The sequence below is a fragment of the Ipomoea triloba genome, chromosome 10 (genome assembly GCF_003576645.1).
Source record: "Ipomoea triloba cultivar NCNSP0323 chromosome 10, ASM357664v1".
In the NCBI taxonomy this organism is placed as follows: Eukaryota; Viridiplantae; Streptophyta; class Magnoliopsida; order Solanales; family Convolvulaceae; genus Ipomoea; species Ipomoea triloba.
Genome location: NC_044925.1, coordinates 27497490 through 27521201, shown reverse-complemented (window position 1 = coordinate 27521201; position 23712 = coordinate 27497490). Strand labels below are relative to the sequence as shown.

The window sequence follows — 23712 nt, the reverse complement described above, 5'->3', positions numbered from 1 at the left end:
TTTCATGGATATATCGACACAGGTTTCTAGTTGCTTTTCCAATTAAGGATGGAATTGAATTATACTATACGGCATAGGGTACACTATCCTTTCAATAATGAGTACTCGAATCAAAACTACCCTAACTTCGCCACAAAAATTAAGAGTAGAGATTTGATCTCGACTTATGTATTGGTTTGTATGTGATGCGGGACTGGATATAATATTATTGTCTCCATAGTAAGATTGTTGATTTAAGAATGAACTTATTAACTATTTACGTTTTTCCCTATTTTGTACAAACATGCCTCACATGTATAGATATGTTAGTGGGGGTTTCGATTATATTCTAGCCTTTGTAGCCTTGTAGGTATAGTACGTACTCAATTATTGTATACGGAGGTTGTACCCTTACATATATAAAATTTGATTGTACTCTCATAGGCTTCTTGTGATAAGTGTGAATAAATGCTAGCCATTGATTTGACATATCTAATAGCTGAAAATAAGAGAGAAAATACGCTGTGATATTTTTGTAATTATTATATTTGTTTTTGCGTTTTGAAAAGTTTCATAGTGCATTCGTTAATAACTAACAATGCAAAACGTTAGTTATTTACAGATGCACTATCAAACCTTTACAAGTGTACAAACGGATTTTGTAATAATTACAAAAATATCACTGTATTTTTTTCTTATTTTCCAGTACAGTCATTAGACCTTCAAAGATGGACGAACGCAATTTGAACATACTTCTTACATGAGGCCTTGCTCTCATTTGAACTTGACACACACACACTGGTAGCATAGATATGTTTCTGTTACTTTATTGAAAACTGAGAAGAATTAAAACTTGTATGAGTTGTGCCAATAGTATTAAACGATGCAATTAAGTATATACATAGTACTTTTTTTAAATTTTTTATTTTATTTTTTATGAACATTAATAAGTAATGTTGACACTCTCTAAATAATTTCCATATATATGTGTCTACGTGTATGCGTATGTATATATATGCACATACACTAATTATTATAAAAAGAGTAACATGAAAGAATTTGTCAATTTGAGGAGGAATTTGAAAGTTGAAACATGTTCATTAAGAATTTGTAATTTTAATTTGCAAAATATTTGAATGGTTTTGGTATAATCTTTGGCATGCAAAAGCAGCTAAGCATGGATTGGGGTATGGTCATTTCAAGTTTGGCACCGAAAAATATGCTGCATAGCTCTTTTTATGTTGTGTCCCCTCGAACCACATGTACATGCAACTCAAACCAAAACACTGCTAACATGCATCAGCCTATCAAATCAAGATTACCGTCAAAGTTCCAAGTGTTTAATTGCACTTTTTTAAAGTTGAAGAACCTAATTACACTTTTGAGTAAAATTCGGGATCTATTTAACCCCTTTTCCCTTAATATATATGTTGGGGTTATGGTTATTTGGCTGCGAGAAGAATACAAGAGTCATCTCGATCTGATCTCTAGGTGCAAATAGTAACATTCAATTCGGTCTAATATGATTTTAGATAAACAGTCCACGTCGATCAAGAAAAGTGAAACTTGACTAGCTAAAATAAACATACACTTCCTCTATAATTGTAATATAATGTTCTTACTACTAAAAAAGTAAAAAAAAATACAACTACAATAACCACTAATAGACACATTAGATTGACAGTCCAACATTAATAATTTAGACTTCTATATAGCTTTGATTTCGGAGAAATTTCGTCTTGTGACTTTAGCCAACAAAGAATCACAAGAAGTTAAGGTAAAACTGCAATCTATGTTGACTATAACTAATCCACCAAAATTGAGAAAAATATTAAAACTTTGTGTTTACTAAGTTAACTATCTTACCAGCTCGATGATTAGAGTCATTACATACCTATTTTATGATAAATTTGTTGAAAACACTTTTATGAGAAGACACCAAGTTGGTAAGCTGGTTCGCATTGTCCACATCCATCTGCAATGCACTCACCTAAACTAGCACTACTAGTATAGGCTACTACAACGTACTGTTTATGTCCGTAACCCCATCATCTTCTTCCTCCATTATCCCCCTCTTCTCCTAACCCTAATATAATCTATATATATGCACACACATATGAATTGAAGTCTCACCTTGATTAATTAGCAAATCAAAGTGTTAGATACAAATAATCTAACGATACAGGACAGTCTACGGGAAACCTAACCTCGTAATAGCAGAAGCAAAAGCAGCCTGAGAATGGCGGGTGGTGGCAATGGTGGCAGGGGGAGAACTCCGAAGGGGCATTTCGTGGTGTACGTGGGAGAAGAGCTGAGGAGATATGTGCTCCCAACCTCATACTTGAACAATCCATTTTTCCAGAAACTGTTAGAGGAAGCTGCTGAAGAGTATGGGTTTTGCAGCCATAAAGGCATCGTCTTGCCCTGCCATAAATCTACCTTTCACAGGATGCTCATTCGTTTGCACCCTAACTATATTCATTGACTACTTCAACAGTTCAACATTATATTGTATTTAATTCATGCATATATATATATATATATGCAACAATATATATATATATATATACATATGTGTGTACATACGCACATACATACAATAATTATGTATGTAACTTTTCTATTTGTGAGTGTGTGTACATACGCACATACAATAATTACATATGTAACTTTTCTCTCGCGAAGTACATATGGATAAGATGCCGTGAATCTTAATTAAAAATTTCGAATTCGAGTCCAAGATTAGTTTATGTCTCTGGTTGGAAAATGGCTGCTTGACTCTGGTTTTACAGTTTTTGTTCTTTTGGCATCTTCAAGTGTACTGTTAAGGGGTTATTGGTTGACATTTATTGGGATTGGCAATGCTAATGGCTGCTAAGTCTGATACAGTTGCAACTGGTTTTTGAACTTTGTAAGTGAGGTTGTTGGCTTGGTAACTACAACATTTCAAGTTCAACTCCTAGTGGGAGCGGTTTAGTGGTTTTCTTGGTTTGAGTCAGGCAACTATGGGCAATCTAAACTAGTTTATCTCCTTGTGGTTCTTTGTCGATTATAGTCACAAGACAAAATTCACCCAGAGCACATATTAGAGTAGTGGCTGCAGACACTCCCATAAATGAAAGGTTTTTAAAACTTGGTCATGGACTCATGGTTTGAGGTTAGAACAGTTTTCTGAACTATGTTCTGGTACAGATTTCTCGAAAAACAATAATGAAAATCAAGATGACAAAGAAAAGTGTTTCTTTTAAAAAACCACAAAGTCTATGCTCCAAAGCTGTGTAGTTGTGGAGCTTATTATCTATAAATATTGCCATTCAGAGCAACAACAAACATGAGAAGGTGTAACATATACACAAAACATTCGAAACAAAACAAAGCTAAAAACTAACAACGGTTCATAGCTCAAATTTTCCAGTTGGAGGAACATCACCTCTCATAACTCTCCAAGGGCCACCATAAAACATCGGTTTCATAAAAGGTACCATTTCACCGGGATGATCCTCCCAATACTTCTCCTGATCATCAGGGCAAAAATAAAGGCTCAACATACACAGAAACAGTAATTCACAACAATGCAGATCTGACAGAATTCGAGGAACTGTTTATTGAGCAAATATTTTCGAAATTCTCATCTTTAACATTGCTATAAACATTATTTTTTGAATATTACAATGCAGTATCTGTTCATAACTACTCTCTCGACAGAACATTTATAATTCCCTTCAAAGCTATAACTACAAGGGCAAACCTAGGAACAGAGAAAGTCATATGGTTCCTTATAATAATTTTTTTACCTTATAGAGTTGCTCAGTGATGGCTGCGCCAATGACCCCGGTATAAAATGCAGAGATGTAGATTGTGACAAGCGGAGTAAATGATCTTGGTCTCCTGTATGGCTCAACCATGTCCCAAAGAATCGTCCTTTCCCATTTCGTGTACAAATACTCTGAATATTTTCTAAACATATAGGATACCATTTTCAAGCCGAGCTACAAGAGGAAATATGCATTCAATTCGAGAACAATTATCTTCCAGATATGCAGGAACTAAAGACCTAATTTCTATAGAAAGGTCACAACGCAATGTAGAAAAGCTTCACATAAAACCTGTCGAGAAATGCAATAGCTAACAACATTTCTCAATTGTAAAATATAATCTATCCATTGGAATAAAAATACGGAGTATTTCCAAATACCGTGACTAAATATCCAAGTAGCTTCTTCGTCGGCAACGGCGCGTCGGCTTGTAGCTTCTTCGCCGGATTCGCGTCGGAGCGGCAGGCCGCGACAGCAGCGACGTCGTCTTGTAATTGAAATGGTTTCGCCATACGATTTCTGTTGTAGATTTGTGGGCCGATCATATGCAAGCCCATAAGCCCAATTCAGAAGATGGTTCTAGAAGCTCAATTATTGAATTATAGATGAAGAATGACTCAAGACAGTAGCACAGGGCAAATTATACTATGGAGTAAGGTCTATCTTGTATTATAGACCTGATTTAAAAATGACCTTTAAATTTTGTATATGTAATTGACACATTCTGTATTTGCAATTGAAAGTTTCTGTATATATAACAATCATATTATGTGTCAACAATTATCAAGTTATTTGTTATAAGTATAAAAATTGTTAATCGTAAGTACAAAATACGTTAACTGAAAATATAAAATTGTTATATTAAGAATCAGAATACAATATGAATCTGGTCCATGGTGTAACAATGGAAAGTCTAGCCTAGGAAATACCGAATTACCTAATTTATCTATTTATTTCTCTCTACCAAATAAATAAAAATCTCAAAAAGGAAAAGAAAAGAAAAGAAAAATCCGGCGCTGACTGTTGAAGTTGAGGGTAATACCAAATCGATAGATTCATTTGACCTCTGACGCACCGGTGGCTACTCCCTCGACGCCGATTCTGTCGCGTTGACGGACCCGACCCGAATCCATCCCATATATATATATTCCCAACCCGACACCGCACCAAGTTCCGTACTCCCCTTTCCTCCGCTGTCGTTCGCCGCGCCGTCGTCTACCTTTTGCAGAAGCCGGCAAGCCACTTAAAGAGAAGAGATTTCTCATATTTATGCGTATGTGATACAGAAGAGAGGTCTGGAATGGATAAAGTATTCAATAAGCTCAGGAACTTGGATGCTTACCCCAAAATCAATGAGGATTTCTACAACCGTACTCTCTCCGGTGGTGTTATCACCCTCGTCTCCTCCATCGTTATGCTCCTGCTTTTCTTCTCCGAGTTCAGTATGTTTCGCTCTTCTCCCAGCTCGATTTACCCGTTGCGATATTTCTGATCAGTGAAACTTGCGTCTAGAAGCATTTTGATCGTTATTTTTGGTTAATTTTGTGGAATATTTGGTTTTTGATTGGGTGGTTGTTGAATTGAATTGAATTGCAGGACTGTATCTCCATACTGTTACTGAGACTAGGCTTATTGTAGACACTTCAAGAGGAGAAAAATTGCATATCAATGTAAAGTTCCTTACTTTATGCAGTATTGAAATTGAAATGCTTTCACCATATACTTTTTGTTGTTCCTCTGGTTAGGCACTATTGGGTATAAAGTTCAATACTTTATTATTTCTATGAAATTCATGGTGTGTGAAACTGTGAATTGTGATGTTTTTGCCTAACATGGGCCTCCAATCATGGTTTTTACTTGCACTTGCAACAATAAGTTTGGTTCCTGATCTATACTTATCTTTGAAGGTTTACATTACTATTTTTACTTGTTCATGCAGTTTGATGTCACCTTTCCAGCTATCCGGTGTTCGTTAGTTAGTGTAGATGCCATGGATATTAGTGGGGAGCAACATCTTGACATAGTATGTGGTGTAAAATGTTCTTTTTTAAAATCTTTTGCTCTATTTTCTTGTCTGCCATTGCTCTTATGCTCATAGTTCTCTCCATGATGACTAACAGAGACATGATATATTCAAGAAAAGAATTGATTCTCATGGTAATGTTATTGAAGTTAAACAAGAAGGAATTGGTGCACCTAAGGTAATGCGCTGGATATCCTCTTCTTTTTTTTCTTCCCTCAAATGGAGGTCTGTTAAACGTTGGAATGATCTAAGTTGAAGTAAGGGCGACAAGTGAAATTGGGATGAAAGTGATCCGCATTATTTCTATATCACCATCTACATATATCTCAAGATGTCATGAGCTAAAGCTTGATATTTGTGTTGGCAACTTTTTCTAAACTTGAATTTCCACTTCTACTTTCTAATATCCATTTGGTGCAGACTACTTGGTAGAATGAAGTTCCTACATTTCTCTCTTCATTTCATCATTTCATGGTTTCATTATAATTAAATGCAGGTTGAGAAGCCTTTACAGAAGCATGGTGGCAGACTGGAGCATAATGAGACATACTGTGGTACATGCTTTGGAGCAGAAATGGTACAATTTTTATCATACTGCTATGCTTGTACATTCTTGTTTCATTGTTCTGGCAAAGAAATTGCTCTTAGTTTATCTGCAGGGACTAGTATTTAAAGGTTGATTTCAAAATATTCGACAATTGAAAAATTTGTCAAGGTGATAAATTCTCTAACCGGTGGGAATAGATGGGAAGTCTTCCTTATTGTGACATCTACTGTTCATCATCATTAGTTATTTTGTTTTGATTTAAGAGTGGGAAGACAATAAGTGTGGATTATTCATGCTGTGCATCAAGTAGTAACCTTGACGCATGAAGGAGTGTAATTCGTATATTCTACGCATGATTTTTCTTAAGGTTTCACTCTTTATCAACCTGTATTCTTTTTGCAGTCAGATGATGATTGTTGTAATTCGTGTGAAGAAGTTCGTGAAGCGTACAGAAAAAGAGGCTGGGCGATCACAAACACAGATTTAATAGATCAGGTTGGATTTGATTGTGCAAAGGCTTTCCCATTAGCTCAATATATTGATCCTCTAGAATGCCATGGCTAAGTTAGCCACATGTTACTATTTTTTATTATCTACATAAGCAATTGAATAAGAAAAACAAAAACTTATGTAGTAATAGTAAGGTTTAACCAATGAAGAAAATAAATATTTTTCTGTGCTAATCAATTAATTTTACTCCTCACCGCTGGAAGAGTGGATCCCCCACCAAAAAGTAGAAGAAGAAGAAGAAGAAAAGAAAATTACTTCTATTTATGACTTAAAACAATTTATACTAGATTATCTTAATTAATTATAGACTTATAGTAGAAAAAAGTAAGATTGCTGATTGATGAATGTTTTTCTTTTTCTTTAATGGTTTCCTTTGATTAATTTGTTGTGTACTGTATAAGCAGAAAGCGTTGTCCTTATAATTTTATTTATTGTGCCTCTGTGAAGAGTAATTTTTTGAAATATTTACAAAGTAATTTTAGTCTAATTAGTAGTCATCTTGACAATAGAAGCATTTGAATATGTTGAGTTGTCTTTTTATTCTTCTCTGTTGCGCTTTTTGTATATTCAAATGTTCATTGGGTTATTTATTTGATAAAACTTGTAGTGTCAAAGGGAAGGCTTCATCCAAAAGATTAAAGATGAAGAAGGCGAAGGGTGCAACATCCATGGATCTCTAGAGGTCAATAAGGTTGCTGGAAATTTCCATTTTTCTCCTGGCAAAAGTTTTCATCACGCAAATGTTCAGTTGAGTGATTTGCTGGCGTTTCAGATGGATACTTATAATGTAAGATTCCCTGATTTTGTGATTCTTTAGCTTTTTGATCCAATTTTTGTTGCATTCCTTTGTAAATTTTATTTTTTGGGACCAAAAAGACTAGTATTTTGACTTCATTTTATGTTGTGCAGATAAGCCATACGATAAACAAGTTATCTTTTGGAGCTTCTATTCCTGGAATTGTAAATCCACTTGATAAGTAAATACCATTTGCACTATAGAAATATATTTTTACATAATATCTTCTGGAATTTTTATTTTTATTTTTTCAAGTCGACTAGTTCTTAAAATACATGTATAGCTATGATCAGTGTTGTCAAACTAGTGTCTCATGATTTACTGCGGACCATTTCCATATTTTTTTTCTAGTATGCTGTTATTCTCGTGTATTTTAGTTTATCTAAAACCCTCCACTCCCAAGGGAAGGTGGAAAGGGAAGGATTCGTTTTCCATGATACATCTATTCACATTATTGCATCTCATGCTCTCTTCAATCTCTAGGGTTCATTGGGTGCAAGAATCACCAAATGGAATGTATCAATATTTTCTTAAGGTCAGTATTCTCATGCAAAATCTCTCATGTTTTCCCTTTATCCGTGTATGTGTGGAAGCCATACTTTATGTAGACATCTTCCGGTTGAAATCCTTGTTTTTCCTACAGCCCAAAGCCCTATGTTTAATTTTTACCTCAAAACGATTATGTTCATTCTTCTAGTAATTCACACACAAAGTTACTCTGTATTTGCGTACTCAAACACAGAAAAAAGAATTTGAATTTTGCTATTTCTTATGGCTTTACAGGTGGTTCCTACAATATACACAAATATCAGAGGCCACAAGATTAACTCAAATCAGGTATCTTTGATACTCTTGATAATTTGAATCGTATTGAAGTTTCTTATTTGTTTGTTTGTTTTTTTTTTTTTTTCATTTTATGAGAAGGCATTGCTGTTTTACAGTTCTCGGTGACTGAGCATTATAAGAGTACCGAACCTGGTCACTTTAATTTACATCCAGGAGTTTTCTTCTTCTACGATCTTTCTCCCATCAAGGTGAGATCTTCTTTCCTTCCCATATAACTACTCATTAATTGAGTTTACACACGTTTTTTTGCCAAATATAAACATAGTACAGTCGTTTCTTCTATGACTCCCATCAAGGTGTGAGCTGTTCTTCCTTTAACCCATATATATAAGTTTAAAGTGCATCAACATTCAGCAGGGTTACAAAAGTTTTCGATGCCAAATAAAATGATTTAATTACGCTATTACAGAAGTTGTAAAATTCCCACCATACCTTGTCTGGAGTTCTGTGAATTTCGGTTTTCATTTGGTGTTATAACACGCATGCAGAATATTTGACATGCAAACGAGGTCTTATCTATCATTTCAAACCATGAAGTCTCGCTAGTAATTATATTCGATGTTCAACAATAAAGCTATCGTATACATTAAATTCGGTTTAAACTGCTGCAGGTGACCTTTACGGAGGAGCACGTTCCATTCCTTCATTTCCTCACGAGCGTTTGTGCAATAATCGGCGGTAATCTCAATATCTGATTAATATTTGCGACTGTAGAAGGGTTTATATATAGTAAACATGTCTCGAAGAACTTGCTTTAATTTCCAGAAACGAAGTCTCTAAAGCCGCCATTACCTTGAGAATACGACCTCGTAGGATGAAACTGGTCCTTTTTCTCGCGTGCAGGTATCTTCACAATTGCGGGGCTAGTTGATTCGTTCGTTTACCATGGCCAAAAAGCGCTAAAGAAGAAGATTGAGCTTGGAAAATTCACCTGATCTGAGGCAGCATTCCAGTTCCAGCCTGCTTCATCATGTGCATCCTCTATTCACTTCTGGCTTCATTATTGGAGGAATTGGAGTTTTTACACTTTAGATTTACAGCTCTTCTGTAACCAGTTTTAGCCAATCATTATTCCGGTTTGATACTAAACCAGATTTTGTTATCTCTAATCCTAGTCATCTACTATTGTTTTGATGTATTGGAATCTGTTTAAATGATGATACGCCATAGTTCTTTGATAACTCTATCTCATGTCCCATCTGTAATCCATTGTGTGTGACTGTGTGTATGTGTGTATATATATGTATGTATGTATATATATATATATATATATATATATATATGCATGTATAACTTCTAGGGTGGTGATCAGTATTAATGCCAATGTCAATAGTAATTAGTTAAATTATGTTTATGGTATATCTATTTGTATCGGATCGGGTATTATTGACACTATTGGAGTACTTATAGAGTTATAGTATCTGGCACAACTACAATTAGGTAAGTTATATATAGTTGTATTAGGTATCATTGACACTGGCACCGATCTATACCATAGAAAAAAACTTACACATATTGTGTCATGTCCGATGTATAATTGATCAGGTAAGCTAATTTCACTAAATATGCTCTTAATTCTATTCTCAAACCTTTCAATGTATAAGCTAGATTAGGTCAACTAATCTCACTAAATTAACTATTTCATCAAACACCTATTTATTAATTGAGGATAATTTCTGCATGTGTAACTTACAAATCATACGTTACGTTAGAGGTAAACTGTGCTGAAAAGATCTTATACAAATAGGTTCAATCAAGAAATTAAAATGTTGATATATAAGAATCAAACACGTGATTTTTTAGTACGAAAATCACATTGTACTCACTCATCGACTCCTTCGGGACATATCAAGTCAAATTTTGATTACTGCAAAATTTTCAAAGGCGTGTGCCCTAATGAAGAATCGATCTTCCACTCTTAGATTGTGGAATAATAAATATAATGGAGATGTTATATGCAAGTTGGTATAATATACAGAAATATAATAATCTTTGATGCTGACTCTGATCTTCAAACATTCAAAATTAAACCATGCATGCATGCATGGGACCTAGTATAGGTACTGTCCCTTAGTTTTCATATCTTAATTTTCCCAATAAAACATAATTACACCTTGTAGTCTTCCCTACTCAATACGGCAGCCGTCATGCAAAATGCCAGCCAATTTGGAACACAATCCAATTCCATCCTAGCTAATTACACCTCCACATACATTTCAATCCTCAAAGAATCTAATGTTTAACACACAATAATCTCACCGAAGCAACCTAACCAAATTAGTTGAGTAGTTAGCTTGATAACGATTCTAAACTTAACTATTTATGAGTCTGATTTTGACCCGATCAATTATAGACTACTTAGGTTGATTTACATTCTTGTAGTCCTTGAGCACACAATAGAGTAGCTAATAATTTGACAACTTCTATTTGGTTCTACATTGGAGGTTTTGGGGTTTAGAAAAGCTCCAAAATCCAAAAAAAATAAAAATAAAAATTGCAGGCAAGAGAGATGTGGAAATTTTACACTTGGGGACAAAAGACAAAACTGAATGATATGAAATATGATACACAAAATTGACTAATATGCAATAGATATACTAGTCTGTTACACTACTTAGGCCAATGGAGAAAAAATAAACATATTGGAATAAATAATGCAAAGAGAATATTTATGCATTAAATTATATATATATTTAATTTGCTTTTCAAATGACCTCATTTTCGTTATTTTCTTTGCATTATTGCCTTCATCACTACTCATGCATTATATTACATTATTATATGTACCTAATGTACTAATTCTCCTAATTATAAGTAAAGTTCAAACTGGGCTCAACCTTCCAATACAATAATTATGTTTCACCTACTTGGTCACCACTTTCAGGACTGAACTCATTATAGTTCATTGAAATTTTAAGTATAGAGAGATACGCAGTGCTTTTTCTTCTTTATTTTACTTCATAATATTCATTTCATACATGACAAAATTGAATTGATTTTTTTATATTTGATTAATACAAGATGCAGTTCACATGCAACTAATAAATATAAAGATATTTTATTGTTTGTCCATCTCCAAAGATACACAATAGGAACTAAAATTAAGACAAAATAGCAAATTTCTTTAGTATACAAATCAATTCTATCTTTGCTTGGACCAACGTAACGAGTGTGTATTACATTCCAATTTGATTGGTAGATAATATTGACATTTCAGGCATCCATATTCCATACCAAACTTAATTTTGTCATACACTGTGCTTAATTGATATTCCCTATAATAATAATAATAATAATAATAATAATAATAATAATAATAATAATAATAATAATACTAATACTAATAATAATAATAATAATAATAATAATAATAATAATAATAATAATAATAATAATAATAATAATAATAATTTGGGAAAATTGAAATTTGAATTTCTTTTAAAAAGTATTTGTTTTTGAAACTATAATTTATTACTTAAAAAAAAAAAAAACCCAACACAATAATTTATTGCTTATTAATTATTGAGAAGATGNTAATAATAATAATAATAATAATAATAATAATAATAATAATAATAATAATAATAATAATAATAATAATAATTTGGGAAAATTGAAATTTGAATTTCTTTTAAAAAGTATTTGTTTTTGAAACTATAATTTATTACTTAAAAAAAAAAAAAACCCAACACAATAATTTATTGCTTATTAATTATTGAGAAGATGACTTTAAAAAAAAAAAAAAAAGAATTAATGAGGATGATGTAGATCTTATACCTTACTTTTTTGAAGGGGAAAATAATCATGCATTAATCAAAGACCGAACCAATAACCTCCGAGGTACATTAAACCAATTATGATGCCTAGCACAAGCCGCCTCCATCTTGGCTAAGATATGGGCTACTTGATTACAATCTCTACGAACAAAACGAACAACACAATCAGGTAATGGAACTCTGATAGATGAAACGAAACTTTGATGTTAGAGCATTCACATGTGGATCATAGCAAGTTTTTTCAGACCAATAAACCAAAAGTGAGTTCATAACTAGTGTGAGAGAGAGTTTTTGGAGATTTTAATTTCGGCAAGTAATGGGATTATTGTGGGGCCCAAACTGACACATTAAACATGGAAAATGAATGGCTGCGCGCCTAGCTGGCATGCGCACGCGCGGCGCGTAAATCACTTCTGTTATTTTTATTTTTATTTTTTACTTTTTCAGAAATTGACAGCTTTTCTATGTTTCTTTTTCCTTTTTTTTTTTTTTTTTTTTTTGTTTTGCTTCTTCCCTCTACTGACTTCATTCTCAGGTGGACTGAAATAACCCCTCAAAAAATTAAAACTGATAAGGATGCTTTTAGGGACAAATATATGTTATTCCATAAAAACTCACCTTATAACCTTAACAGACTTAGGTTGCTCACTTTAAGACTCAAACAAAAAAAAAAGCTAATAAACAGCTCAAATCCAAATAAACTGTGTTACCAACTCAACTGGAATATACTGTAATTATTTATAACCTTCCAAATAATTATGCATGCATGTTTAATTTTACGTAGAACAGCTAGCACATATTAACTCTGATCATTTACTTAAAACTACTAATCAATCAAAAATTGCCCCCACTAGTTGCATACTAGTCCCTTCCGAATGCCTATAAATATGGACCATCCTCTATATCTTCAATACAACTCAAAAGCTCTATCTATCTACTGAGTTATACACATGCATACAATGGATTGCTTCAACAAAATGTGCATTCCATTGTTCCTCATGGCCGCCATGGCTGCAACAATGGTGTTCGGCCAAGGCACGCAGGTTGGGTTCTATTTAACTACGTGCCCAACCGTCGAAACCATTGTCCGAAGTGCAGTGAATTCACACTTTCAATCCGACCCCACAGTTGCACCGGCATTGTTGAGGCTTCATTTCCATGATTGCTTTGTCCGTGGCTGCGACGCCTCTGTTCTCATCGACGGCCCCAACGCCGAGAAAACCTTCCTCTTTAACCAGGGGCTGCGTGGGTACGAGGTTATCGATGATGCTAAGCAGCAGGTTGAGGCTGCCTGTCCTGGTGTTGTCTCTTGTGCTGATATTTTGGCTCTTGCTGCTCGAGACTCGGTTGTACTGGTAATTAATTTATACGACGTATAATTATATGTTTTTGATTGATCAGAAAAATTTGAATTACTGCTCGAAAGTGTGCACATAAACCAGCCCTGATTGGCCTAAACCGAAAAGGCTAATTAGTAAACTTGTAATCTTGTTATTACCAACTAAAAGGCTAATAACTTAGTTGGGGTTGTCTTGACTCTTGTATAATTATATGTTGGTCATTATTTTGTTTTTTTAATTATTGAATTGTTCGTGCAGACTAATGGACCGACATGGGCTGTACCTTTGGGACGAAGAGACGGTTTGGTTTCGGTGGCTTCCGATGCGTCTAACCTGCCTGCTTTTACAGATTCTGTTGATGTCCAGAGGCAAAAATTTTCTGATAAAGGTCTTAACACTCAAGATCTTGTTACCCTTGTTGGTAAGTACTCTTTCAAAATTTGTGAGTAGTAATACTTAAATTGGTGTTTACCCGCTGACAAAATCTCAACTTACCCACAAAACCAGAAATTTTCTTGCTCCAGGACCCACACCTAGAGTTTGTGTGCTGCCTGTTATTAGATCATTTTTTGAGAGATTGGTGCATGACGGGTCTGGTCAAGAAGTGTTTATGAGTCACATTATTTAAAATTTAAATGTTTTTTTTTTAGAATGAGTTTTTGTGCATCATAGTTAGTGGGAATATTATTTAAATATGATATTTGTTTGTTGGTAGGGGGACACACCATTGGCACTTCAGCTTGCCAGTTCTTCAGCTACAGGCTACAATCAAACTTCTCAGCCAACGGCCCAGATCCCACCATAGATCCGGCCTTCCTCGCTACCCTGCAATCGCTCTGCCAAGGCGGCGGCTCCACGCGCGTGGCGCTGGACAACGGCAGCGGAAACACGTTCGACACCTCGTACTTCGACAACCTCAGAAACAACCGCGGAGTCCTCGAATCCGACCAGAAACTGTGGAACGACAATTCCACGAAGCCCATCGTGGAAGGGTTTCTGGGAATCGCAGGAGTGGCTGGGCTGAGGTTCAGCGTGGAGTTCGCGACGTCCATGGTGAAGATGAGTAACATTGAAGTTAAGACTGGCACTGACGGTGAAATCCGTAGGGTGTGTTCTGCTTTCAATTGATCCAATTAAGAAATTAGGGTTTGCATGCATGGTTATGTATACTAGCTAGGGTTTCGCCAGCTAGCGTAAGCTGCTTTATTTTGAATAATCCGTTTCAAGTAATGTAAAATGCATGAGTTGAGATTGAGACTAAATAAACAGAAATCCTTTGCTGCATTTCACTAATTATATATCTTTGAAAGTTGTAAGGATGTGTTTGGTTCGTTGGTTACATTGAAGAAATGAGTATAAAAGATATACATTGTTTGCTTAACAACTTTTTAAAATACAGATAGAAGATTTTATTATCAGTATAATTAAAAAAACTCATTACCTAATTTAAATCAAGTATTCAACCTTATCCCTCCTCATTTTGTTGCATCCCCACTATATCATATTAGGATCAATTGTCTACGTAACCAAACAACAATATTGCTAATAGCCGAAGCACAAAGAGTCAACAGTTGTTCATCCATGTGGGAGTGTTAATCGGGACAGCGGGTGCCACTAGACCACAAGGTCTTTGGCATATACATATATAGCTTATTTAATTCCGTAATCTATTATCTTCCAGATGCTAATCCCTAGCTAGCACCTTTTGTCCAAAACCTAACAAACTTCAAAACTTCTTCAATCCAATCACCTTGTTGGAATTTAATATATTTTGGAATATTTTGTTCTCAATTTTATATAATGAGATTTTGTCTAGTTATTAATTTATAATAATGGGATTAATCATTTCTAACTACTACCAACGTCGTCTGAAACATTATTGCCCTTCTAATTACGTAATAATTAGCGGCAATCATTCATCATAATCATCGTAAAAGATTGTCTGACGTGGTCAACGTTGACTACCTTGATATCGTAGGCAAAGTTGTCGTCGACTCTGCAGAGTTGATCCTTCCACCTTCAAAGATCTCATGCACAAACGCGCAATGCTCATCACCAACCAAACCGTTATCCATTTCGACCCAAACAAAAATGCCAACCAGAACTTAGCTTATAGTATTATAGCTTCAATTTCATTCACTTCATTAATGTAATTAAGACGATTAAAATGTGTACAACCCAATCGAGCTAATCGGATAATTAAGTTAATAATTCAAGGTTTCAAATTTACTTTTTTTAATAGAAGATATCTATTGATTTTCTTGAATTGATCTGATTAGTTATAGACAATTTAAGCTGGTTATTACCATATTCTAGTTCTTTGTGAACTAAGGTTACAAGGTTGGTTTTATCACGAATGTCCTTTGGGTAGCAATTATGATTTTTTTTTTAATAAATTAAAGATGATTAAAATGTGTGCAATTAGGTACATATATATAATTGGGTGTCGATCTGTCTTTGCCAACCAAGAAATTCACTAAGAATTTGTATATACTAATTATTGTTGAGTGCATGCATGCATACATAAAGTTGGCAAATTATATATGTATCCCCACTCCTAATTGAATATATAGATAGTGGGTTTCATCTACTCCACTATTAGAGGTTAAGGATAAAATAGTAAGCACTAGCTAGAAAGCCGGAGCAATAGAACAGACTAGAATTAAGTTTGTGATTTTTTAGTACGAAAATCATGTTCTGTTCACTTAATCATTTATTAGTATATGTTATCACCGTAGAATAATCATATTGCTTGAATTTTTTTTCTGGGCTTTTCCTCCTTTATGAGACAATTAATGAAGAAATTTGGAACATCACATGATTTAATTGTAGTACTTTCCAATGTGAAAGGAAGAAGGTGAGATTTTAAGATGTCAAATATATACACTGCTAGTGGCACAATTGAAGGATCCAGGAACTTGGTGGAATATAATGGCCATTTACTTAAGTAAAAAGATGATCAATATAATATATATATATATATATATATATCCCCACTGCACAAGCTTACTAGTTTACATGCAGAAGTTGACTGCAAAATTTCAATACTAACTAAAGTGGACTAATATGCATGCAATTAATGGATAATTTGTCTGGGTATAATAGAATATTCTTCCACTAATAACATTAACTCAAATGAAAAACCCAATGGGGTACCTCAAGTTGCAAGTGAGCTCTGTTTGTGGGGAGGAATTCAGGGAGAACCCGGGTACAATTCCCACAAGCGACGATTCCCCCTGGGCCAGCTCCTGTGCCTCTCGGAGCGAACGTGGGCGGACCCGAACCGTTAAACGGATGGAGAAAGACCCGGTGAATTTACCAAAACAAAAAAATTAACTCAAATGCCGTTAATACCGGTTCGAAGTTTGATTGTATTCCTTAGCTTGTGTGGGAGCTCTCTATTTTCCTTCAATTCTCCGCTTGAGTCTATTAGCTATAGGCCTTTTTGCATGAATCGAACCACTCAGCTATAGACAACATATGCTGATTTTTATCTCATTTTGTGATAATCCTTTGCTAGTTAAGGTAAAATTAGGTAGATGTCATGCACATTCCTATAAAACTACAAATTTTCACGTAAATTATAGAATTTAACCATTAGAAACCGGTACGGTGCATACATTGTGGATCAGTTAAGACACCATATATAGTGATTATTATTATTGTACACCCACACTCAACCAAGAGACGTACATAGACCCAACATTACAAGTTTCAATATTTTGAGAACATATATATATGAAGAAGACGTTAAAACTTAAAAGTTAGGCCATAAATCCATAATGCAGTGCTCTATCTCTCCAGTTAATTACTTGATTGCCAAGTACGTTTGACTATCTAGCACAAATTATAAAACAATTATTATTAATTAATCCATGCATCATGCACGGTGCACCCAAGTCCTCCTACGACTAATTGTATACCAGACAAAACAAGGCTGCTGCAAATTGCACCCAATGCCAACTCACCATCTCAGCCAAAGTTTGACTTTTAGGCCATTCTTTGACCCTTTTTACTTTTGTGTATCTATATATACCCTAGCTACAATCTTAGTAATCCATTCTCAAGAAACCAAGAATCAATAGAGCTTCAAAAGCCTTAGTCTTAGCCTATTCGTTACCATCAATATAACATTATTATGGAGATTGTTGGTTTTAATAAAACCGCGATTTTGTTTCGTGTATTGTTGGTTGCTATTGGTGCAACGTTAGTACTAGGACAAGGCACAAAGGTTGGGTTTTATGCGACGTCTTGCCCGACCGCGGAGTCGATTGTGAAAGCGACGGTGAAGTCGCATTTTCAATCGGACCCTAAGGTGGCCCCGGGGTTGCTGAGAATGCATTTTCATGATTGTTTTGTTCAGGGCTGCGACGGCTCCATCCTCATTGATGGGTCCGGCACCGAGAAAACGGCCGTCTTTAACCAAGGGTTGAGAGGGTACGAGGTGGTTGACGACGCTAAGAAGCAGCTCGAGGCCGCCTGTCCTGGGGTAGTGTCTTGTGCTGATATCCTGGCTCTTGCTGCTCGTGATTCGGTTGTGTTGGTAATGATTTTTTTTTTTTTGAGATAATGTGGAATGGATTATGTTGTTGTTTGATTGACACTAATGTTTTTCATGCAGACTAGTGGGCTAACTTGGGCTGTACCAACGGGACGTAGAGACGGGAGGGTTTCCTCCGCCGCCGATGCGGCTAACCTGCCGGGATTTACAGATTCAGTTGACGTCCAAAAGCAGAAGTTTTCTGATAAAGGCCTCAGCGCTCAAGATCTCGTTACCCTTGTTGGTAAGCATAAAACAAATACCGTACATCACAACTCACAGTTTTCCTCCTAAATTAAAGTAAAATGAGAAGAAAAACTGCAAGTTTTGATAGATTTTAGGACTTAAATCTATTTATTAATTCATGCTCAAATTGAGATATTAAGTTGAAAAAGAACGAAAATACACTTAATCGTCGTGGGACCAAAATTGACTGATCTAGTATAATCTAACAGATTGTACCAAGTACTATTAGCTCTTATCACTTATCGCATAATACCTAACACAACTATAAAAACACATATTATTTGTATTAGGTGGACACACCATAGGAACAACGGCTTGCCAGTTCTTCAGCTACAGGCTATACAACACATCATCTGCCACCATTGACCCATCAATCGACCCATCTTTCCTTCCCACGCTCCAATCGCTCTGCCCGCAAGGCGGCGACGGCACCAAGCGAGTATCCCTCGACGACGGGAGCGAAACCAAGTTCGACACCTCGTTCTTTTCGAACCTCCAAAAGGGCCACGGGATTCTTGAATCCGACCAGAAACTCTGGACCGATAGTTCGACGAAAACGTTTGTGCAGCGTTTTCTGGGCATCAGAGGGCTGCTGGGGCTGACGTTTAGCGTGGAGTTCGGGAAGTCCATGGTGAAGATGAGTAACATCGGAGTTAAAACTGGGAGCGATGGTGAAATTCGCAAAGTTTGCTCCGCTTTTAATTAACTGATGATAGATTAAAGTGCATATATGCATGATGTTATCTTTTTTTTTTTTTTCTTTTTTGTCTTGTTGTCATTGCTATCATATCATATCAGCGCAAGCTGCAAATGTATTGGTTCCAGTAAAGTCCTTATCTGATAAAGAAGAGATCAGATAAGAATAGATTTTACCAATGTTGTATGGTGCTTACATTTATTAAGTAAAACTCATTTTCAACTTCTAAATGCGGAATAATTCCTAAACCATATGATGATTGGATGGCAACTAGACATACTTGAGCAGGAATAATGGCAACTAGACATACTTGAGCAGGAATAATCTATTTCACAATTTGTTGAATTGCATACATATATACTTCTTAATTTTGCCAGCTTAATTTTGTCTCTTGAAAATATCACTTTGTCCGAGTTTGAGTCAACTACGTCAGAAGGTAGAGCTGTTTAGTACAATCACAATGATGGTTGGGATAACCGGTCCATTCATGCTCGGGGGATCGACTGACCTATCAATCAACTTAAAAAATGACAAGATGTAGCGTTTGTTATAATTGTGTTAGAAGGTAGCTAGAGCCATTTAGTATAGTCACAATGATGGTTAGACTGATCGACCCGTTCATACTCAAAAGGATTATTGATTGACCTACTGTTCAGTTGAGAGGATGATACTCAAAAGGATTATTGATTGACCTACTATTCAGTTGAGAGGATGATAGAATGTATAGAATTTGTTATAACTGTTGTTGTCAAGTATATATATATATATATATATATATATATATATATAAGAGTTAATACCACAAATGGTCCTCTGACTATTGGGCTAGTACTCCTTTTAGTCCTTGACTTTCAATTTGACCACAAATGGTCCTCTGACTTTCATTTTTGACCACAAATAGTCCTCTGTTAAAATTTCTGTTAAATAGGTGTTAAATCTAGGGGTAATATCGTCAAATTGATTAATATTATTATGATTACTTCTTTTTGATAATTATATGACAACATAATTAATTTTAAACATTAAGTTAATAAATATAAAAACAAAATGGACATGACAAATTACATAAATGAACAAATTAAATAAAAATTCATGATTAATGTTCGCAATTTGTAATTGATTAATTATATTAATTCAACGGTGGCAGCCTTCAGTTATGTCCCAAACAAAATGTTTGATCGATTAATGAAGAGTGAAAACTATTAATCGGCCATGTATGAACAACCATGAAAATGATGGAAGCAAGGTTTTTGAAAAAAAAAATTCTTCCATTTTAATCTGTTGGTTAAATTAAAACAGATAGCTCTAATATTAAATCTTCATTTTGTACTCATAATTACGAGATATAAGGTGTATTATCTTTTTATTTAGGAGTATTTATATTTGTTAATTGTTTCAATTATGCTTGTTGGTGAAAAATTCTAAACATTTTTATTTTATGACCATTATATATCAATTTGACAATAATACACATATTTAACAGAAATTTTAATGGATGACTATTTGTGGTTAGAAATGAAAGTCAGAGGACCATTTATGATCGAATTAAAAGTCAAGGACTAAAAGGAGTATTACCCCAATAGTCAGAGGACCATTTGTGGTATTAACTCTATATATAACTACCTCAGTGTCTAAATTATGTTAGATCTCTTTGTTACCGTTAAGAGTCACTTTAGTCTATAAATACTACCTCAATGTACTGAAAAGGGATATGGAACTTTCCGTAATCCTTTGGCTCACTCCTAATGAACAAGAATACTGTCTTCTATGCTGTGTTCAATGCGGGCATTTGGTCTAGTGGTATGATTCTCGCTTCGGGTGCGAGAGGTCCCGAGTTCGATTCTCGGAATGCCCCTTTAACATTCTATTTTTCTTCTTGCAGTTGCTATGTTCTTATTTTTTTCGCCATACAATCTATGTGGAAAGAATATAAATTCATGGGAGGAACTGAAAGCAAGAAATCCAGTTTCTTCTTTTTCTACATTGAATGACTCGATCTTTAATTACACCAACGTTTTAAACCCATCCATCTTTCACCTTACAACCCAAGAGCCCCAAGAGGCGTCTTTCCCTGCCCAGCTTCAAAGTAAAAGATCAGCATCGCCAACATCGCAATCCTCGCATGCTTAATCTCCGCAAGCTTTAATCTCTCCAGCTTCTCGGTATCCGGGATATACTCCCCATTCTTAAGCGTCCCAGCGAATCCCAGCGGGTCGAAGAATTTCCCGCCCGGGTATCCCTGCTCGCCGGTGGCGTTGCTGAAATTCTCCGCCGTTCTCGACCACGGCGTGGCCCACTCCACGGATTGCGAGTCTGGGTTGAAGAAATCCACCCATCTCTTGCTCTCAACCCACCCCATGAGGAGGAGCTGTGTGCCCAGGAGTGAGCCGAAGGAGAAGGGAGCGATGGCGCCCGGCTGAGCTCCGGCCTCGAACCATGGAACGCCGCTCCAGGCTTGGCCCACGAAGATGCCGACGACTGCCGCCATTGCCCACCGGCCGTGGATTAGCTCCGCTTCTCTGTACCATTTCAGAAAAGCTGGGTCTTTTCCGAGACCCAATGGGTCGAAACCGTAGTCCCCTGGCAGCCTGCAATCCACAATTCAACACACAATTAGGGCAAAATTTCTGTATCCGTAGTTCAAATTATTTGTTTATATATACTGAAACAGTTAACTATAGATACAAAATGTGTTAACTGAAAGTACAGAATTTTTGTAGTATTAGGTTCACAATGCAATATAAACATTTTTGTAGTATTAGGTTCACAATGCAATATAAACTATGGTTATAGTATAACAATTGCACAATTAGCAACTACAATTCATAACTAATAAGATAACTGACTTAATAATCACAAATTTAGATGTTTAAAGCCCTGGTTTGAGCCAATAAACTATAAACAAGTTGGTTTAGCTAGTCCATTGCCGATTAAGATTATAAAACGAGATTTGCCCAGAGTCAAACTGGTAAGATGATTGACTTAATAACCATAATTTACAAGTTCAAGACCCTAGTTTAAGCCCGTAAGCTATAAAAAAACAAAAGCTGGTTTAGCTCGTCGGTTAAGATTATAAAACGAGATTTGCTCATAGTCAAACTGGTAAGATAATTGACTTAATATGACAATTTACAAGTTCAAGACCCTGGTTTGAGCCAATAAGTTATAAACAAGCTGGTTTAGCTGGTTCATTGCCGGCTAAGATTATAAGACGAGATTTGTCCAGTGCAATTAATGCGGGCTCTAAAAAAGGAGAAAAGATTGGAGCAGGAAAACTTACGAGCCATCTAGCCATTCAGGGTCGACCAAGTTGCCGCCACCCCTAACACCAGGGAGCCAAGATTTCTTGGTAGCGGCAGCAGCCACCACAACGAACCTCTTGGGAGCAGCAGCAGGCGCAGCCACGGCGGCTCTTGCCGGCGCAGCCAGCAAGGCCTGGTTCTTGCCGGAAGTCAAGAAGGAGGAGCTCAAGCCGTGTAGCACAGCAGCAGATGTGGTTGCCATGTCTTCTGCCTCTTCTTGTTTCTCCTCCGAGTGGATCTAATTAATGGAGAGTGAAAGCGATGAACAAGAGATATGTTAGTTGGGTTGATATATGGCTGAGAGAGGTGCAGGGAAAATAAAATGCTTGCCGCTGAGAGGAGCCAAGTAGGATGAGTGAAATCTAGGAAGGAAATCTTTCATCTTTAGTGGATAGATTTCAGACCAATTAAATGGAGATATGCATATCTATCTCACTTCTTTGGCCCCACCACTTCCATCCACTTGACTCACTTCACCTCCTCTAGTTTTATGATACACAAGTAACTACTAACTCCTATGATCCAAAAAATAAAAAAAAAATCAGTCGTGAAAGAGTGACCGAGTTGATGGAGAAAGATTATCGTATTAAAAAATTACGATTTTGAACACTTGATAAGTAATTTGGTAATGTAATTGTAAGATAATGATATTAAAATTTGGTTTCAAAGACATTATAGGATAATGATATCAAGCTAATATTCTATTTAAGGTTTCTTAGGTAAGTATCATCTTCTACATAGATGTGCACATTTGAAGGCCATCACCTTAATGTAGTTAAAAAGTGCACTGCTAATAGAACAGTTGGGTTGAAACCTTGCTTTTTTATATGTGCTGTGTTAAAGAGTTATAAGTTGTATATTTCTAATAAGAGTAAAAGTTTGCAGACACGTACAACTTAAAAAAATAAAATACAAATTAATGGTCAAAAGATTTTGTGGTCTAATGGCACCCAATTTACACTCCTATATAGACGGGTTTGGTTAAGCTATTCGGTGGTGAATAATTTGTCTAAAACAACTTAATACTAATTTGAATGGGCCGAAAGCCCATTCCCTCAACCGTGTGAAAACATTTAACTTGTTTAATAGTGTTGTGGTTATGGCATCTTGGCCCAATAAAGGTATCCGAAATCAGATCTTGGCCCAATAAAGGTATCCGAAATCAGATCCATGTTAACAATTTCAAAACTCTATAGGCAAATTATTATGTGGACCATAATAAAATGTACATTTTTAATGTACTAAATGTACATTTTTTTGTACTGAATGTACATTATTTTTATATTGAATGTACG

The 23712-nt window shown here is 35.5% G+C and overlaps 5 protein-coding genes and 1 non-coding gene across 6 annotated transcripts; 4 read left to right on the top strand and 2 right to left on the bottom strand.

Moving 5' to 3' along the window:
- Window positions 1-3172: 3172 nt before the first annotated feature.
- LOC116032761 (uncharacterized protein At4g29660-like) lies at window positions 3173-4335 on the bottom strand. Its single transcript, XM_031275473.1, has 3 exons — window positions 4175-4335; window positions 3774-3968; window positions 3173-3494 (listed from the first exon to the last, which is right to left on the bottom strand). Exons 1-3 carry the CDS (start codon window positions 4304-4306, stop codon window positions 3375-3377), a joined length of 447 nt encoding a protein of 148 aa, XP_031131333.1. The 5' UTR covers window positions 4307-4335; the 3' UTR covers window positions 3173-3374.
- Window positions 4336-4781: 446 nt separating this feature from the next.
- LOC116033595 (endoplasmic reticulum-Golgi intermediate compartment protein 3-like) lies at window positions 4782-9702 on the top strand. The gene is made up of 13 exons (XM_031276346.1): window positions 4782-5236; window positions 5391-5464; window positions 5734-5817; window positions 5915-5995; window positions 6314-6394; window positions 6767-6859; window positions 7482-7661; window positions 7784-7851; window positions 8154-8205; window positions 8454-8507; window positions 8612-8704; window positions 9128-9194; window positions 9360-9702. The coding sequence occupies exons 1-13, from the start codon at window positions 5095-5097 to the stop codon at window positions 9449-9451; spliced, it is 1161 nt and encodes a 386-aa protein (XP_031132206.1). The 5' UTR covers window positions 4782-5094; the 3' UTR covers window positions 9452-9702.
- A 3524-nt stretch (window positions 9703-13226) lies between these two features.
- LOC116031897 (cationic peroxidase 2-like) lies at window positions 13227-14925 on the top strand. Its single transcript, XM_031274249.1, has 3 exons — window positions 13227-13647; window positions 13891-14053; window positions 14348-14925. Exons 1-3 carry the CDS (start codon window positions 13243-13245, stop codon window positions 14758-14760), a joined length of 981 nt encoding a protein of 326 aa, XP_031130109.1. The 5' UTR covers window positions 13227-13242; the 3' UTR covers window positions 14761-14925.
- Window positions 14926-17712: 2787 nt separating this feature from the next.
- On the top strand, window positions 17713-19345 carry LOC116031903 (cationic peroxidase 2-like). Its single transcript, XM_031274255.1, has 3 exons — window positions 17713-18175; window positions 18254-18416; window positions 18709-19345. The coding sequence occupies exons 1-3, from the start codon at window positions 17771-17773 to the stop codon at window positions 19122-19124; spliced, it is 984 nt and encodes a 327-aa protein (XP_031130115.1). The 5' UTR covers window positions 17713-17770; the 3' UTR covers window positions 19125-19345.
- A 1553-nt stretch (window positions 19346-20898) lies between these two features.
- On the top strand, window positions 20899-20970 carry TRNAP-CGG. Its single transcript has one exon. It is a non-coding gene; the product is annotated as a tRNA-Pro (tRNA).
- Window positions 20971-21030: 60 nt separating this feature from the next.
- Window positions 21031-22745, bottom strand: LOC116032562 (chlorophyll a-b binding protein CP24 10A, chloroplastic). Its single transcript, XM_031275192.1, has 2 exons — window positions 22396-22745; window positions 21031-21703 (listed from the first exon to the last, which is right to left on the bottom strand). Exons 1-2 carry the CDS (start codon window positions 22617-22619, stop codon window positions 21154-21156), a joined length of 774 nt encoding a protein of 257 aa, XP_031131052.1. The 5' UTR covers window positions 22620-22745; the 3' UTR covers window positions 21031-21153.
- Window positions 22746-23712: the final 967 nt, after the last annotated feature.

Coding starts and splice junctions, on each gene's coding strand:
- LOC116031903 (XM_031274255.1), top strand. CDS start 17,771: ATGGAGATTGTTGGTTTTAATAAAACCGCGATTTTGTTTCGTGTATTG. Junction 18,176..18,253: donor CTCGTGATTCGGTTGTGTTG/GTAATGATTTTT, acceptor TTTTTCATGCAG/ACTAGTGGGCTAACTTGGGC. Junction 18,417..18,708: donor AGATCTCGTTACCCTTGTTG/GTAAGCATAAAA, acceptor TATTTGTATTAG/GTGGACACACCATAGGAACA.
- LOC116033595 (XM_031276346.1), top strand. CDS start 5,095: ATGGATAAAGTATTCAATAAGCTCAGGAACTTGGATGCTTACCCCAAA. Junction 5,818..5,914: donor GGGAGCAACATCTTGACATA/GTATGTGGTGTA, acceptor GATGACTAACAG/AGACATGATATATTCAAGAA. Junction 7,662..7,783: donor TTCAGATGGATACTTATAAT/GTAAGATTCCCT, acceptor TATGTTGTGCAG/ATAAGCCATACGATAAACAA.
- LOC116031897 (XM_031274249.1), top strand. CDS start 13,243: ATGCATACAATGGATTGCTTCAACAAAATGTGCATTCCATTGTTCCTC. Junction 13,648..13,890: donor CTCGAGACTCGGTTGTACTG/GTAATTAATTTA, acceptor TTGTTCGTGCAG/ACTAATGGACCGACATGGGC. Junction 14,054..14,347: donor AGATCTTGTTACCCTTGTTG/GTAAGTACTCTT, acceptor GTTTGTTGGTAG/GGGGACACACCATTGGCACT.
- LOC116032562 (XM_031275192.1), bottom strand. CDS start 22,619: ATGGCAACCACATCTGCTGCTGTGCTACACGGCTTGAGCTCCTCCTTC. Junction 21,704..22,395: donor CCTGAATGGCTAGATGGCTC/GTAAGTTTTCCT, acceptor TGTGGATTGCAG/GCTGCCAGGGGACTACGGTT.
- LOC116032761 (XM_031275473.1), bottom strand. CDS start 4,306: ATGGCGAAACCATTTCAATTACAAGACGACGTCGCTGCTGTCGCGGCC. Junction 3,969..4,174: donor TACTTGGATATTTAGTCACG/GTATTTGGAAAT, acceptor TTCCTCTTGTAG/CTCGGCTTGAAAATGGTATC. Junction 3,495..3,773: donor TCACTGAGCAACTCTATAAG/GTAAAAAAATTA, acceptor CCTGATGATCAG/GAGAAGTATTGGGAGGATCA.